The following is a 17,878-nucleotide window of genomic DNA, read 5'->3' on the forward strand; positions in this document are numbered from 1 at the left end:
CAGTCTACAGGTTATCCAACATCCCAGTATCAAACACAACTTTCCCTGTCAATTTACCATTTCTCCGAGCCTGACAATATTTGCCCCCCCGCGGGACACCATCAGATATACCCGCGTAATACAAAATAATTCACCATATTTCTGGAACACATAGTTCAAGATTAATTAAGTTTGCAAGGCCTCAGAAATTAGTATTGACTTTATCTGGTCTGTATTTTTTTTTTACTTGGTTATTTAACCACACTGTATCAACTACTATATAGTATTTAGCATCAATGGAATTGGCGATAGAGACATGGTATTGGACGGAATGAGGTCGAAGATTCGCCAGGGATTACCTGACATTCGCCTTACAATTGCAAAAACCTCAGAAGAAACCCAACCACGCAATCAACCCAAGCGGGAATCGAACCCATGCCCAATTACAGCTCTGGATGCTGATCCAGAGGAATTTTACTGCCAATTCTGAAATCGAAATTGCAATATCAATGTCATAAGGAGGTTTGGGGGAGGGGTAGGCCCACCTAAAACTTGCTCTTTCTTTTGTTCTTATTATATTTATTTCTATTTTAATAAGTTGTTACCGTAGTATATCTTTCTGCTTGTGACAGCCATGCAGTTATAAATAAAGTCCACTTCCTGTAATGCAGAAAACTTGATGAAGGAGAACAAGTAAGACAAGATCTTGCAGGATTGTATTGGAAAGGAAGAGGATTAATGGTTTAGGCCAATATCCAGCCATTGGAAAACAACAATATATTTCCATTATAATATTCATGAACACTGTATTTAATAACGAATCATAATAACATAAATCGTAACATATAATCCTGCTGGTATTAGGAATGTTGTAACATTATTGAATAGCCATCTAGCAATGCTATACATTCTCATTCAGATGTTTCCTGTTTAAAATAGTGAAAACTACCATCATTAAATATTTTTTTATAAATATATATTGTACGAGGCGTGTTCTTGAAGTAAGTTCCGTTTTCAATTATAGCCGTCGCATCACTGCAATCGTTTTTTGCGCATGCGTGTTTATTTCTTCAGTCCTCAGGCAGTTTCACAGCTTCAGTCCGTGTGTGTGGTTAGTTGTGATCAGTTGAAATGTTTAAAGTGATCGAGCACCCCACTGACTGTGAGATGCGGTCTGTCATCCATTTCTTGAATGCGAGAAACATCAAACCAGCTGACATTCATCGTCAACTTTGTGAGGTGTATGGTGATGATGCCATTAGTGATGGAATGGTCAGGAGATGGGTTAGGAAGTTCAACGAGGGCCGCGTCTCTGTGCATGACGAGCAGCATACCGGTCGGCCATCTTTGGTCAATGACAATTTGGTGCGTGCTGTCGATGAAAAAAATCATGAGGACAGGAACAAATTGACCATCCCTCCTACAGCCCGGATTTGGTTCCGAGTGACTTTCATCTCTTCCAGCACCTCAAGAAGTTCCTCGGTGGTCAACGTTTTGATGGTGACGACACCCAAAATCTCATCTCGAAATTTGGCTGGGAACAAATTGACCATCCCCCCTACAGCCCGGATTTGGCTCCAAGTGACTTTCTACTCTTTCTGCACCTCAAGAAGTTCCTCGGTGGTCAACGTTTTGATGGCGACGATGAAATGATAACAGCAGTGCGGGAGTGGTTCACATCGCAGGCGGGCGAATTCCACAATGAGGGGATAGAAAGACTTGTGCCACGACTCGATAAATATCTCAATAATGGTGGAAATTATGTTGAGAAGAAATTGAAGTGTGGGCAATACAATGCAACTAAAGTGGTTTGTAAATACTTTCCCGTTTACTTACTACACCCTTTTGGAACTTACTTTAAGAACACGCCTCGTATGTATCTAATGCTCTTGATTTAACAACGAAGTCATTCTCCGTGCTTCCCAATATTTCGACGTGATGTCGTGACCTATTTGAAGGGTTGTGCACCTTGCCAGATGGTCCATATCCATTTCCTGCTCCTGACAGCATAACAGACAATTTGGTGAAGTCAGTACACCGATTCTGTGGAGATGTTTACTTAAACACCTGAAGACAGCTACAGCAGATTTACGACGGATTGACACAAGTCAATTTACGGTAGGCTTCCTTTAAATACCAAATGGAAAGAAAAGATGGAGATGTGAGCAGTCTATCTTCCTTTTTTTTCTTTTTCTATACAGTCCAGTGTTGTGTAGGCAGAGAGAGAATGCACTCTGTTGTATAGAGGTGAAGTTAGTCTCAAAAAATGCCGCCAAGATAGCCAATTTTCAGTGTCACCAATTGACATTTTTTTCTCGCTAAATGATGAACAAATGAATTTACATCTGTGGCTGGGAGGAAAAAGGTCTTAAGTAAAAATGTTATACTTTTCAGGAGAGCAGTAGAAAGATTGAAATTGGAGTCAATTATGGAGTTTTTTAATTAAGAGTTTTTTCCTGGATATTATTTGTTTATATTTCTTCTAAAACAGGTAATGTTGCTCATTTAACAATTTTCTTGATTATTTCCAAAAATAGCCGCTCTTAAGCCCTTTTAAGACTAGAAGCCAAACTGAGTAGAAGGGACTATTTAAACATAATACCTTTTTCATGTCAAAATAAATGAGAAATGTAAATTATTAGGAATGCAAAATGGGTCTTGAACAATTATAGGACTGTTTACCCTGGTGCTTAAAGTTTTAAAAGGGAAGGGCATCAGTATGTGATAAAATGGCTAAAATACAAGTTAGACCTTTTTAATAAGAAAGCATGGAAAGAAAACATGTGATGTTTGTAAGGAATAAAGCATTAAATATTCTTAAGTCCTTTATTCTGTATGTGCTCGATTCAAAAAGTACTTAGGACATTTGGTAACGCTCTATAAATCCAGTCAGGAGTCTTATTTGACTTTAACAGTTTTACTAGATTGTAAGGAATTCAGTGGCGGCTCCTGCATATTTCTTAAGAGGAGGAAAGAAGTTAACAGCGCAAAATGACACATTCTTGAGAGAAACATGCTACAAATTAGCCTACATGCATACATGTAAGACCAGGTAGTGTTGGGGTTGGCCTTCCCTTTTGTATGGCAATAATCTGTTTTTGTAAACAGAGTTTCCTAAATTGTCCAAAATATATTATGTTTTCACATCCATTCATTGTTGAATAATTACACAAATTAACAATTGCAAGGAAATTCACAACTTCATAGCATTTTTCACGCACACTACAGCATCACGCGTGTTGGAAGAGACACGTAACTGGAACCGTTTTACAGAAATGGGAATGAAAAATAATCTGTTAGGAAAGCGAGAACACTGCACCTACCCACGTGGTCTGTGTTGCCACATGTACATTTTACAAGTTCAGTATCACATGCTTTTGAAGAATGTCACTTCTTGTAAAGTCATATTACCATTATTGTTCAAAGCTGCCGGTGGCCGATTAATTTTTTATGTTAACAATAATGTAGTTTGGAGTACTTTCAATTTCAAATATATTTGTACAAAACTGACAACTTGGCTGTTGTCCTGTCTAGTAGACAATGAATAGAAGTGAATTTCAGGGGCCAACTACGTAGAACTACTTCCTCTTTGTTTTACATAAACCCGACTTTAACTTTCAAATATCCACGAACGTTTCAAACCATGAATAGTAGCCTATATAAAGTGCAATGAATAATATTTTTGATTTATAATTTTAAAAAAAGTTTACATGGTGTCTTTGATAGCGTTGCGTTAAAACTGTTTTTGTTGTGTCTCCTCCCAGATGTGTTATAGTCTGGTTGAATGCAACATCGTTAGACGGCAGCGGTAGCGAGCTTGCTGCACAACCAGTCGGTTTCTATTTCCCGCCCATGCGCTGAATCAGAGGAGGATCTCCTCCCTCTCCGTTCATTTACTTGCTTTAAAACTCTGCTTCTTTCTCTGGCCGCTAGCGCACTGTTGTCTATGTGTGTTAACTGCAGTAAAGGAGGAAAGGATTGGCTTTCCTCCACACAAACAATCTCGCATCTTCCTCACAGTTTTCTAGCAGCATATGAGTGCGCGTCGTTTAAAACTCGATCAACCGAGTTTTTCTTATAGCTGTGAACTTAAAAATTATCGAATCTTCCTCGAATTTCAAGGCACATATTTTATTTGGTATTTACTTTCAAAAGACGAAAATGTGAGGAGGACGTTCCTCCCTTCCCTCCCCCGAGGAACCACCACTGAGAGAATTGTTTCCGCTTTCAGAATATATAGAAATCTTATTTTCAAATAAAATTGACTTAAGACCGTTCTTCTCCCGGCCACAGACATGTAAATGACCTGAATTTAGTTAACACAAAAACTGGCCTCCTGAGATTGATCACTGGAGTTGACAAAAGTGTGTACGGACTCTACGATATTTTTCGCTTGCCACAAAAGCAGCTGTTCATAACTGTTTTCTGTGTCTTTATTGACTGTGAAACTCAAACACATGAACTGAAATTTCTAAAACAAACAAACGAGACACTGCCAATTTCAACATCGAAGTGCAAAAGATCATTCAGCACAATGATTGAAGTAATATCACAGGAGAGAAATGCTCTCCTAGTCTCATAGGCAAGTGGGTCGACATTTGTAAGCAGTGTTGGCTCTCCACTCAATCCACACCTTATGTACAATCGAGATTGCGAGATGGCAGATGAAACACCCTGTAGGGAATGACACCCAGTGAAAGGAGTTACATGTGAGGCAATCTGGGGTCTTCTGAAATAGGCTGTAAGATGAGTTCCACTTAAAATATTTTCCCAACTACAGCACTGGTGACAATGCTTTCATTATTGTTGTGTCAGTTATCATAGTCTTTGAAGTTTTAATCTAAATAGTACATTACGCAACGAGCCTATAATGGTAGTAATTAAGACGCGAGTATGTTTATGAAACGAGCACAAGCGAGTTTCATAATTTTCATACGAGCGTCTTAATTACCATTATAGGCAAGTTTCATACGCCTTTTTATGCTCGACCATATTTCTAACTTGAAATTTTTCATAAGTATTCATGTTATTCTTACCTGACTGAGGAACGGAACTGACCTTGTGCAATACCTCGTAAATTGTGAGATGTGCGCAGACGCGAAAGTATTGATTTTTTCCGAGAAACAAATATCGAAATTGACCTTGATATAATCTAGAGAGTAAAATAAACATTAATCTTGATATAACCTTGAAATTGAATTAGATTGAAAAACGAGATGACAAATTGAATTTATTTGAATATTATTTACAATTAACGCTAATTATTATAGTAACAGAACTGACTTTATTTCAAATATAGGTGATTTATTGTGCAACTGGTGAAATGAATTTGCAGGAATGTGCTTTGTGAAAGGCTGGAAGATGACGGTGAATTGATGTTAATTTGTGTGTTGTTTTTTTCGACTGAGTTTAATATTGTATTTGAGATTTCAATTTTATTTTGGATTGATTCTTCAACATAACCTTCTGCGACAGTATTGGATTTCCAGCCTCCATGACGATTCTATGTTGTGATGTCGCCGCCAGCGTCTACTAAAATTGTCGCAGAACTCTTGCGAAAACAGTGGCCTGTGTATAAATTGGAGTTGGGGAGATTGAGGTATAGTGCTATTTCTTCCCCATATTTCCCAGTTTATTTATGCCGACATTCTGCACGGTGCATTTTCCATGTTGGTAATTTATAAAGAAGGCATGATTGGTGGAACACCTGAACTTTAATGAATAGGTGTACTTTAATGAGGTCCATTAAAGGGCTGCTACCAGGTGTATAATTACTACATTTCGGCATGGTCGAGCATAAAACAAGTTATGTTCTTGAATATAAAATCATTCACATACCTGTAACCTTATCACAATTATTCCTTATTCCAGCCATGGAAGATGGCAGGCATTCGAGGTGAGTGTAAGTATCACTTACATAAAGAGATATTTTGTTGTCAAGAATGTAAAAGTGAGAGAGAGAAGAAAGAAAGATCAGTCTTTATTGTTGGAGAGCGTGCAGCATTCACAGATTCCCACGCTGGGCTTGGTCACCTTCTATTGCTTCAAACAGCGCCTTGAAATTGCCAGCTCCAAAACCCTGCAACAATGCAGTATTAAACATTAATAAAAGCCTTTGTAGTTCTCTGGATTATAGCATGACAGCATTTATTTTGATCAAAAGATGTGAAATAAATGAATGAGGTGTATAAGCAATTGAATACTCTTTCATATTTAATTATAAAAATATGGGTGTGCCATTTGAAATTTCTAAAAGGGGGTGGCTGGGTGGGTGAAATCTAAAATGCAATTAAACTTGGTTTCAGACTTTCCCTTCAATATCTAAATTGACGTGTTTTTTTGTTTAAAATAAATTCAATTTAAATAATGAGTTATTTAGACTGGAAGTTTTGAAATGAAAGCCCTGTATATTCTTAACTATTAGGGCTTTGGCTATTTTTTGTTTATTTTTTGTTGTTGTTTTCTAATGCCAGGCGTTTGACAATAAAGTCATTTGACCTCTTGCACTCCAATATTTTTCAAAGATATTATCATGGCCAGCCACTGAAGCACAGATTTTGAGGTGTTCCGAATCCATTTCTTGGTTTGAGTTGCACAATGGGCAGTTAGGGGACTGATATATTCCAATTCTATGCAGGTGTTTGGCCAAACAATCATGGCCTGTTGCCAATCTAAATGCAGCTACAGACGACTTTCGTGGTAAATCGGGAATTAACTGTGGATTTTGGTGCAGGGAGTTCCATTTTTTCCCTTGGGATTGTGTTATCAAATTTTGTTTGTTGAAGTCTAAGTATGTAGATTTAATAAATCTTTTCACAGAGTAATACGTAGATTTAGTAACAGGTCTGTAAGTAGCAGTGCTGCCCTTCTTTGCTAAAGCATCCGCATTCTCGTTTCCCAGGATTCCACAATGGGATGGTATCCATTGGAATACAATTCTTTTGAGTGTTATTAATTGAGAGAGCATTTTAGTTATTTCTGCTGTTTGAGATGAAGGTGTGTGTTTAGAGGCTATTGATAGAATAGCTGCTTTGGAGTCTGACAATATAACTGCATTCTTAAATTTATTGATGTGGCATAGAAGATTCCTGAGACTTTCACTTATTGCAACGATTTCTCCATCAAAACTTGTTGTTCCATATCCAAGAGATCTATAAAGTGAGAAGAGACAACACGTAACACCATTTCTTCTTCTGCTAATGGCTTCGTTGCCAAAGCCCGGCATTAGATAACAACAACAACAACAACAACACCACCACCACCATTTCTTCTAAAAAGAGTTGCTTAGCTTGGGCAGGTGAAGTGCCATGTTTCTTTCCAATGTCGTTAATTTTGAGTGTTGTGTTGTACTGTTGGTAGTTCAGTGAGTTTATTAATGAAGGTAATTGGTGGTTGACTTTGTCTTTTACCACTCATAGAGCTCTTATTTCTTTCAGTTTCAAGTAGCTTTGTATTCCATAATATTTTCCCACAACTGCAACTCTGAACATTAAAATATTCTACATTTATGTACTACTTTTTTAATCATTGTAACTTAGTCCTCGCTTAGTTGTATATTCTAGTGAATATGATACAAAATTATCTTGAATTGCAAAAATAAAGGGTAAAAAAAAGGTAAAGGTATCCCCTTCACATGCCATGAAGGCACTTGGGGGGCATGGAAGTAGAGCCCCATGCTTTCCATGACTTCAGCACTAGAATGAGGTGGTACTGAATATAAATTAAAATACTTCCAACGACGTGTTTGTCAGTACACTTGTCTTTCTTTATCTATTAAATCAAACATTGGTTATATATATTATTATAATGTACCGAAGTACATATGATATTTCCATGCAGATATTCTGCGTCATCATATGATGAAAGAGTAATGGAACGGAGAAAAATTCTCTCCGGCGCCGGGATTTGAGCCCGGGTTTTCAGCTCTACGTGCTGACGCTTTATCCACTAAGCCACACCGGATTCCACCCCGGCGTCGGAAGAATCGTCTCAGTTTTAAGTTCCAACTCTTGGGTTCCCTCTAGTGGCCGCCCTCTGCACTACGTCATAGATATCTATGAACCTAGGACTTCAGTCCACACATGTGCTGAGGTGCACTCGTAATGAGTGACTAGTTGGCCGGGATCCGATGGAATAAGCGCCAGCGCCAGAAAGAATTTTTCTCCATTCCATTACTCTTTCATCAAACATTGGTTGTTCCAAAACTAACCACATTACTGGTACATCTTTCAAAATCGATAATACGATCAAAAACCATACTGTATAGTTTCATGTAGATCAGAAAGGAATAAGTAATAAGATCAAGTGAAGTAGATGCACAACTGACTTCATGAATGATGAACAGTCATGTAGCCACCATTAGGAAGAAAAAAATTCTACATCTTGATTACACAACTTTTAACACTGTATCACTTCGGATGACCCATAAATAGGTCGAAACATGTAAACGAGGTGCGTTGAAATTTAACACAGGAAAGTCTTACCATACATATTCCGAAGAAAAAAATTGTAGAATACAAAGAAAAAAAACATGAAATCACATATAAATTAAGATTCTTTACTTGTTTGTTAGCACTGCTTTACTTACGTTGTGATTATGCCTCTGTATGACCTCAAGGAAGAGTGTTGGGCGATCCTGCATGTTCTTGGTGAATATCTGTAGCAGATATCCATTTTCATCATAGTCCACGAGTATGTTCAGCTCCTGTAACAATTACATTTCAAGCTTATAAAGTATTTTCCTAGAGTTAACATACATCCCCTTTTTGCCAGGACGGTTCCGTTTTTTAATGTTGTCCTGCCCATCCTGTCGGTTTCCTATTTTGTCCAGTTTTTTCAATTTTTACTTGAAGCAAGTAAAGAATTAGGTTTGGAAGTAAATCCCGAAAAGACAAAGTATATGATTATGTCTCGTGACCAGAATATTGTACGAAATGGAAACATAGAAATTGGAAATTTATCTTCTGAAGAGGTGGAAAAATTCAAATATCTTGGAGCAACAGTAACAAATATAAATGATCCTCGGGAGGAAATTAAACACAGAATAAATATGGGAAATGCCTGTTATTATTCGGTTGAGAAACTTTTATCATTCAGTCTGCTGTCAAAAAATCTGAAAGTTAGAATTTATAAAACAGTTATATTATCGGTTGTTCTGTATGGTTGTGAAACTTGGACTCTCACTTTGAGAGAGGGACATAGGTTAAGGGTGTTTGAGAATAAGGTGTTTAGGAAAATATTTGGGGCTAAGAGGGATGAAGTTACAGGAGAATGGAGAAAATTACACAACGCAGAACTGCACGCATTATATTCTTCACCTGACATAATTAGGAACATTAAATCCAGACGTTTGAGATGGGCAGGGCATGTAGCACGTATGGGCGAATCCAGAAATGCATATAGAGTGTTAGTTGGGAAGCCGGAGGAAAAAAGACCTTTGGGGAGGCCGAGACGTATATGGGAAGATAATATTAAAATGGATTTGAGGGAGATGGGATATGATGATAGAGACTGGGTTAATCTTGCTCAGGATAGGGACCGATGGCGGGCTTATGTGAGGGCGGCAATGAACCTGCGGGTTCCTTAAAAGCCAGAAATTAAGTAAGTTTCAAAATGTTTCTGTAAGTTGAAGGACTAAACATTTACAATATACAGATGACATGTGGCAATGTAAAATGTAATAACCTTGTACATATGTAAATTCAGTGGGAAAAGCAAGGAAATGAGTTGTTCTTAACTTCCAAACTCCGTCTATTTTATTCTTACTTCTCTTGGTTTCCTCTGTCACATCTGCAATTCTTTCCACACACACACTATTTGTAAAATGCCAGTACTTCACTATCTTTTTCGGCAGCTATGTCTTTCTCTTTTTCTGCGTTGGTCAGCGTGGTAATGTTGCAAGCATACTACGTTTGCAAGTGAGCTATTAATGTTAGCGAGTTATTTTTAAATGTTTTCAAAGCACTGTCCCAACTTTTCAGCATTGGGTTACTAGCTTCACAAAAATGAATAATAAAAATATTCCTTCGTATCTCCTATCAAAAGCTGTACAAGTTATTTTGTGTTTTCTGGACACTTTAACAACTGTTGAAAGATTATTTTCCATGATGAACAATGTCTCGACTTCTGAAAAGTCTCGTTAAATATTTCTACACTCAGATCCAAGTTCATAATTAGAACAAATGACATAAATTATATTAGTTCTTACGAAAAAAACAAACACTAAAAGATTGGCAGTTCTGAGAAATACTTCTGAAGCAAAATTAAAAATGAGTACAGTTCAGTGGAGTTGTTAAGTGAAACATTTCATGTAATTCCTTTTGTTGAGTAAAATAAATAACAATAATATAAATGTAGATGGCACAAAAGTGACTCAAATATTGAAATATATTGTAATTCATAACTAACTTTTTAATTCCGAGTAGTTTGTATTTGAGATTTCAATATTAAAAATAGAAAATGAATGTCTTAAGCTGTTTTTATTGCATCAAGTCAATAAATAAATGTTTGAGAATAGATGTACCATTTTGGACCTTCAGAAAATGGTCAATCTGTAATATTCCTCAACAACATGCAATGTTTCTTCGAAATAACAAACGGATGGGCTGGATTCTAGCACTATTCACATACCTGAAGAATATCGAGGTCCTCAATTAGCTTCACTTTATCTGCCTGCAGCCTCTTCTTCAGAGTGTCATAGTACGTGTTGGGTACTTTCAGAAACTCCTGTCCACGCTCACGCAGGTTTCGAATCTGTGGACATGAAAAGTATTTCACATTAAACATTTTGAATTTAGTGGACAAAAGACTGCCTCCGTGTTAGCACAACCAGAAAGCATCTAATAGATGCTATAGAGTTACCAACAACGAAAAAAAAAAAAAAGTGGCCAACCAATGTTCCCTCTACACCCAAAGGTATCAAGTTCAAACCCAGTAAAGATATTCATAAGAGAAATTACTAAAATATCTGATACTGCAAAGGCTCCCTTCAGGTGGAAAGTAAACTGGAAGTTCATGTTGTAGATCAGGGATGTCAAGCATCTAGAAAACTTCTGCTTACAGAAATGCATGCAGACATACATTAAGAAAGATTCTATGTCACTGTTACAGTCGTTTAAAGACTAGAAATGCTCGCGCTTGACATCAGTTTCATATCTGCAGTCATCCTTCTGATCTCTCACACTGCCGTAGGAGTAATTAATAATGTCCCAACTCTACCCAGCTTGTAGTAGGCTATTCTAGAAACTTAAGATTTAGTTCTAGTAACAACTTCCTAGTGTTAAATTGGGACTAAGTTGGAAATGACTTTAGTTGACTAGTTTCGGCTGCGCTGTTTGTCATTTTCAGAACCAGTGAGTTGTTTTAGGTTTCTTCTAGAGTTGGTTTTCTGGAAGGTGCGTTTGTGTTGGGTAGTAAGAAGTCAAGTAGGGTGTGTGTTTACAATTTAATTGTGTACTGAGGATAATGATGGTGATATATAGCACAAGAGAATGGATGCAGCCCCAACATACATTTTATTCAGAAATTAAACAGACAAATAACTTAATAATAAAATTTATGGAAATTGAGACACACTTTCCTAATGAGATAATGAATTTAGGTTGACCACTGCTTCCTTACCGCGCCGATAATGTCCTGTGTGTTCAGTGCTATGTGCTGGACTCCTGCCCCTCCATAGTAGTCTACGTACTCTTGTATCTGGCTCTTCTTCTTGCCTTCTGCTGGCTCATTTATCGGTATCTGCGAGAGAAAAAAAAAAACTCACTTTTTAATACATATTAACGCTTTACTAAGACAGTTTGACAAATTTAAGGAATGGCTGGGGGGAACCAACACTAGATATCGCAGTCCTCCCACATTCAGGCACATCGGAAAAAGTTTACTTTAAAAAATAGAACAGAAAAATAACGAGTCTCTTATTTTCAGTCATACAGGGTGAACTGTAAGCAATGTCATTAATTTCAGAAGATTATTCTTTGAGATATTTCAAACAAAAAAGTTTAATACAATTTTGCTCGTCTTTGTTTCCTTTTCGAGATAAAAACTGTTTTACATGAAATATTTCATAGCGCGTTTTGGGAAAGTCACTGATTTAATTCTCAATATGCTCAGTCAATTTAAGACAGAAGTGCATAAAAATATTTGGTGCTAAGAGGGATGAAGTTACAGGAGAATGGAGAAAGTTACACAACACAGAACTGCACGCATTGTATTCTTCACCTGACATAATTAGGAACGTTAAATCCAGACGTTTGAGATGGGCAGGGCATGTAGCACATATGGGCGAATCCAGAAATGTATATAGAGTGTTAGTTGGGAGGCCGAGACATAGATGGGAAGATAATATTAAAATGGATTTGAGGGAGGTGGGATATGATGATAGAGACTGGATTAATCTTGCACAGGATAGGGACCAATGGCGGGCTTATGTGAGGGCGGTAATGAACCTCCGGGTTCCTTAAAAGCCAGTAAGTAAGTAAGTAAGTAAGTGCATTATGATAATAAATTATTGAAAGAATTTTAGTTTCATCCTTTAAATGTGAAGAAATTTGATCTGAACAAATATAACGTTGTAAAATTCCTTTGCAGAACAAAAAGTTTCATTTGTTCAGCTCAAATTTCTGCACATATATAGGAATAAATGAATGAATGAATAACCTGGTAATGTCCCGTGTAGGGCAAAGGCCTCCTAAGAAAGAAGTGGCTCGATGTAACTTACTTGGTGAGCCATTCCAAGTAAGACTTGTGGCACTCTGATATATATCACTGACACTAACTTTCCTCTTACAAGCTGTTTACACTTTAGATTGTACAATGTTCACTTCACTTAAGTGTTACTCTAATTCCTTCCACTTCTTCCTGTCTCTTGCTATTCTTGACCACCGTTTTCCAGCCCTCGCTGCAAGTATGTCTGCCCATCTGCGCCTTGGTCGTCCTTGTCTTCTCTTCCCCATGTATGGGTCCCACATTGTAGTTGCGTACGTCCATCTTTCTGGATTTAGCCTTGCCATGTGTCCTCCCCACTTCCATTTTAGCTTTGTTGCCCTTTCCAAGACATCCGCGTTGCTGGAGCGGTTGCATAGTTCTTTGTTTGAGATCCTGTCTTGGAGTGAGATACCCAGTACCTTTCTCTGCATACATTTGTAGGACAAAACTAAAATTTTTCAATCATTTATTATCATAATACACTGCTCTCTTAAATTACTAAGCATATTGACAATTAAATCAATAGCTTTCCCATAACTAATGTTACACATAATTCAATCATTTGCCTGACACCAAAGAAGACACGGGTTCAATCCTGGGCATATCTTTGAGATTTCTGATGAATTATAAGGCCAGGATAAGTTTTCTTTTTTAATAATTTCATTTCACTGCCATCACTACTCACGAAACCACGCCACCTATTTGCTATTTTCTCTCAAATGGCCTCATTAGTTAATCAATAGGCTTTATAAACTAAATAACAATTATTACAAAAGAAGCTGTTTACTTCGTACCTTGATGGTCTCTTCCCAATTCGTCATAACTATGGATCTCAGGGCAGAATATTGTGAGTGGATTTGAGAGTCATCCACAGACCAGAATCTGTGGAACATGAGATTCCTTTCATACCTGGAACCAATACAGTTATTGTCAATATATTTACACAGGAGTATATTGCATTCGTTTCGCAACACAGTGATTGCGTCCCAGCATTGGGACAATAGTTCAGAGAATGCAGGAAAGAAATATTTGAGAGTGATTATAGTTTCCATATCAAGTGAACATTACTTCAGCGTATTCTGACGAGATGTGATATATCATACATAACCTAGGATTTCTGGGAAATGCCTGTTATTATTCGGTTGAGAAGCTTTTATCATCCAGTCTGCTGTCAAAAAATCTGAAAGTTAGAATTTATAAAACAGTTATATTACCGGTTGTTCTGTATGGTTGTGAAACTTGGACTCTCACTTTGAGAGAGGAACAGAGATTAAGGGTGTTTGAGAATAAGGTGCTTAGGAAAATATTCGGGGCTAAGAGGGATGAAGTTACAGGAGAATGGAGAAAGTTACACAACACAGAACTGCACGCATTGTATTCTTCACCTGACATAATTAGGAACATTAAATCCAGATGTTTGAGATGGACAGGGCATGTAGCACGTATGGGCGAATCCAGAAATGCATATAGAGTGTTAGTTGAGAGGCCGGAGGGAAAAAGACCTTTAGGGACGCCGAGACGTAGATGGGAAGATAATATTAAAATGGATTTGAGGGAGGTGGGATATGATGATAGAGAATGGATTAATCTTGCTCAGGATAGGGACCAATGGCGGGCTTATGTGAGGGCGGCAATGAACCTCCGGGTTCCTTAAAAGCAAGTAAGTAAGTAAACCTAGGATTTCACCAAGATCGAAATCTTTTCTTGATACTGTTATACTTATGTCATCAGCAAAGAGTAATTATCTGGAAGTACTATATCTTTCACAACAATGGCATATGTTACCTAAATAAATACAGTACAGAAATTATTGGTATAGATCTGACAGTGAACTTACCAATCTGCTGCAGGCACCATGCCATGATCTGGCTGATTTCCAACTACATGATCCACAAAGTCCAGTTTTGCTGGTGGTCTGTAGACATGAAATTCAAATCATCTTGATTACACACTTTTAACACTTCATATCACTTAGGAATACAGTTAATACAGCCACTTTCATGTGTTAAAATAAACTATTCAACTAGGTAATTACAACTTTGTTTATTTTAACACATAAAAATTGTTATTTTATTAAGGGGTTAAGTACAGCTTGCAGCTGTAAAATTTTGGAAATATTCAACATTTTTTTTTTCCTCCATTACTGTATCTTGTACAATAATGAAAATTGGTATGTGTAAAAAACTGTCCTTCAGCTATACGAAAAAAAATATATTTTTACGATTAAAAAAAATTATTTATATACATTTTTTTCGAGATTCATTAATGGTGATAGTTCACTGTGCAGTGATGAAGCATTTCCCTCAAAACTCATAAACTTGTTAACTTTTTCATGTTCTCTCTCTTTTATTTTATTGCTGAAACTCATGTTTACAATATCATACTCTTTCAACTACATTCCTTAATAAACAATATTTTTTTTATTTTGTGCTGGAAGAAAATACTGATATTTGGCCATTTTTTTAATGAACTAATTTTTTATCAGACAATCTATCAAAGGTAGAGAAGTGATCTTGCATCATATTGTAGATATGACATAGTACATAAATACACACAAAAAATTTCATCCAGAATGTTGGATAGTTTTTGAGTTATATGTGCAAAACACTTCATCACTGCACAGTGAACAGAATTTTGAAAAAAAAAAAAAAAAAAAAAAAAAAAAAAAAAAAAAAAAAAAAAAAATTAAATAATTTTTTTTAATCGTAAAAATATTTTTTTCATATAGCAGAAGTACAGTATTTTACACTTACTAATTTTCATTATTGTACAAGATACAGTAATGGAGGAAAAAAAATGTTGAATATTTCCAAAATTTTACTGCTGTAAGCTGTACCTAACCCCTTAACTTTATTCCTAAGATAGTAGTAGTTGTTGTAGTAGTAGCAGCAGTAGTAGTAATGCCAGTAATAATAATAATAATAATAATAATAATAATAATAATAATAATAATAATAATAATAATACAGTAAATTTAATATACTGTAATTTGACGATAATGATATTAATATTATTATTATTATTATTATTATTATTATTATTATTATCACCACCACCACAATTACTATCGTCGTCGTCATCATCATCATCATCATTATCATCAAATTATAGTATGTTAAATTTAGTACATTTCATGAAGAAAAATCTCCCTGTTTTACTGTAAGAATGTAGGCTCCATTTTCACTTTCTGTTTCAAAAAGAAGAAGAGAGAGACGTGAAGGGGAAGCATTTCACAACTGTGTGCAGGACAAGTTGGCAGAAAAATATAAGTCTACAGTTAGTGAAGGAAAAGATTTATTGTGTATTAAAAACTCCCGAATTATGTGTAAAATAAAATCATTGTTAACCACTGTGACAAATTCCTGTTTATTTAATAATAATAATAATAATAATAATAATAATAATAATAATAATAATAATAATAATAATACTTGCATTAACTTATTTATTTAATATCTTCTTCATTTCAAGACATTTATTCAATATGGCACAAACAAAAGAAAGTTTTGTCCATGTTTGGGGTTGCTATGGGTTACTTACAGTTTTTTACACAGAGTATCCTCTTGTAATGGCTTCTTGAAGCCAGGCAGAAACAGTCCATTGTAAGCAGCTCGTTCAACGAATGTGTGAGTTGTGTCTCCATACTGAAATAGACAAACAAGAAGTTTGTTAAGAAATGTTAAGTACACATTTGTAAGATGTGTCTGACAAGGTAACATACATTTAAGCATAAAGTCGTTAAACATTAAAGACAATAGAATTGCTATCTTGTAACATATTTTCAGTGTTCAATGAAAGCATAGCAAAATGCTTTTTATTACTGGGTTATTATAATTTGTCAATGTTATATATTTAAATATTTTTAAAGGTTTTTAGGAGTCTTAGGATGAATTTTTATTTTGCCTCATTGCCTACTTAACGACTATAGACCAATCAGTATCCTGCCAGCCATATCAAAAGCACTGGAAAGAATCGTACACAGACAAATTACTAACTACATGAACGAACACAAACTATTCGACAAGTATCAGTCAGGTTTCAGAGCTGGACACAACACAAGCACTGCTCTACTTAAAGTGACCGAAGACATTCATGAAGCAATCGACTCTAATAAAGTAACAATACTAACACTTCTTGACCTTAGCAAAGCTTTCAACTCTGTAAATTTCGACCTGCTCACCCATAAATTGAGAAATCTGCATTTGTCAGAGACTGCTGTGAGTTGGTTCGAATCCTACTTACGGGAAAGACAACAATGTGTTGTATCCGGGAATCGAAGCTCTTCCTGGCTTAACATAACATCAGGTATACCACAGGGTTCGGTACTCGGACCATTGTTGTTCACAATATATGTCAGTGATATTACATCTCATGTAAGGCATTGTAACTATCACTTGTATGCTGACGACCTTCAATGCTACATCTCTTCCCGCTTAGATCGAATAAATGACGCTATAGATAAATTGAACGAAGACATTGACTCGATTGTGACATGGACAAAGAAATTCCATCTTAATATCAATCCTGGAAAGACACAAGCAATCATATTAGGACACAAACGGCAAACCGACGCTGTAAAGCACCTCGACATTTCCCCCGTTAAAGTAAGTACAGTGCATATCCCTTTCAGTTCTTCGGTAAAAAATCTTGGCATTCACATGGATAATAATCTCAACTGGGACATGCAAATCACAGAAACCTGCAGAAAAGTATATTCTATTATTCATGTGCTAAAAAGGATAAATGTTCATCTTCCCTCTTGCTTAAAAAAGTCCCTTGTGCAGACCCTTGTATTTCCCCATTTTGACTATGCTGACATTTTACTGACTGACCTTTCCAGCGACAACAAAATGAAACTTCAACGTGCTCATAATTTGTGTGTACGTTTTGTAAGCAATGTTCGTAAATATGATCATATTACCCCATCCCTGGAAGCAATAGGTTGGCTTAAACTAGATAAGAAAAGAAATTTACATTCACTTCTCTTTCTCTTCGAAATCTTGAACTCTTCTATTCCTTCGTACCTGTCGTCTCGCTTCACTTACCTTTCTTCCCACCACAATCTGAACACACGCTCTCGCCATGAAACAATACTAACAATACCATCCCATCGCACCTCCTCATACTCATCCTCTTTCACAATAGCCCTGCCAAGACTCTGGAATTCGCTACCTGCTAGCATCGAAATAAACTT

General features: G+C 36.4%; 1 protein-coding gene across 2 annotated transcripts in view; it reads right to left on the reverse strand.

Annotated features, from left to right (window-relative positions):
* Positions 1 to 741: 741 nt before the first annotated feature.
* Hpd (4-hydroxyphenylpyruvate dioxygenase) overlaps positions 742 to 17,878 on the reverse strand; it is a 31,053-nt gene continuing 13,916 nt past the window's right edge. For both annotated transcript variants that reach the window (XM_069830159.1, XM_069830160.1), the window contains 7 exons: positions 16,225 to 16,328; positions 14,522 to 14,599; positions 13,479 to 13,593; positions 11,599 to 11,718; positions 10,609 to 10,731; positions 8,567 to 8,683; positions 742 to 6,058 (listed from right to left, as the gene is read on the reverse strand). In XM_069830159.1, coding sequence (XP_069686260.1) covers positions 5,984 to 6,058; positions 8,567 to 8,683; positions 10,609 to 10,731; positions 11,599 to 11,718; positions 13,479 to 13,593; positions 14,522 to 14,599; positions 16,225 to 16,328 — 732 coding nt within the window. In that variant the 3' untranslated portion in view covers positions 742 to 5,983. The remainder of the gene's footprint in view (positions 6,059 to 8,566; positions 8,684 to 10,608; positions 10,732 to 11,598; positions 11,719 to 13,478; positions 13,594 to 14,521; positions 14,600 to 16,224; positions 16,329 to 17,878) is intronic.

Source organism: Periplaneta americana, chromosome 7 (genome assembly GCF_040183065.1).
Source record: "Periplaneta americana isolate PAMFEO1 chromosome 7, P.americana_PAMFEO1_priV1, whole genome shotgun sequence".
Taxonomy (NCBI): Eukaryota; Metazoa; Arthropoda; class Insecta; order Blattodea; family Blattidae; genus Periplaneta; species Periplaneta americana.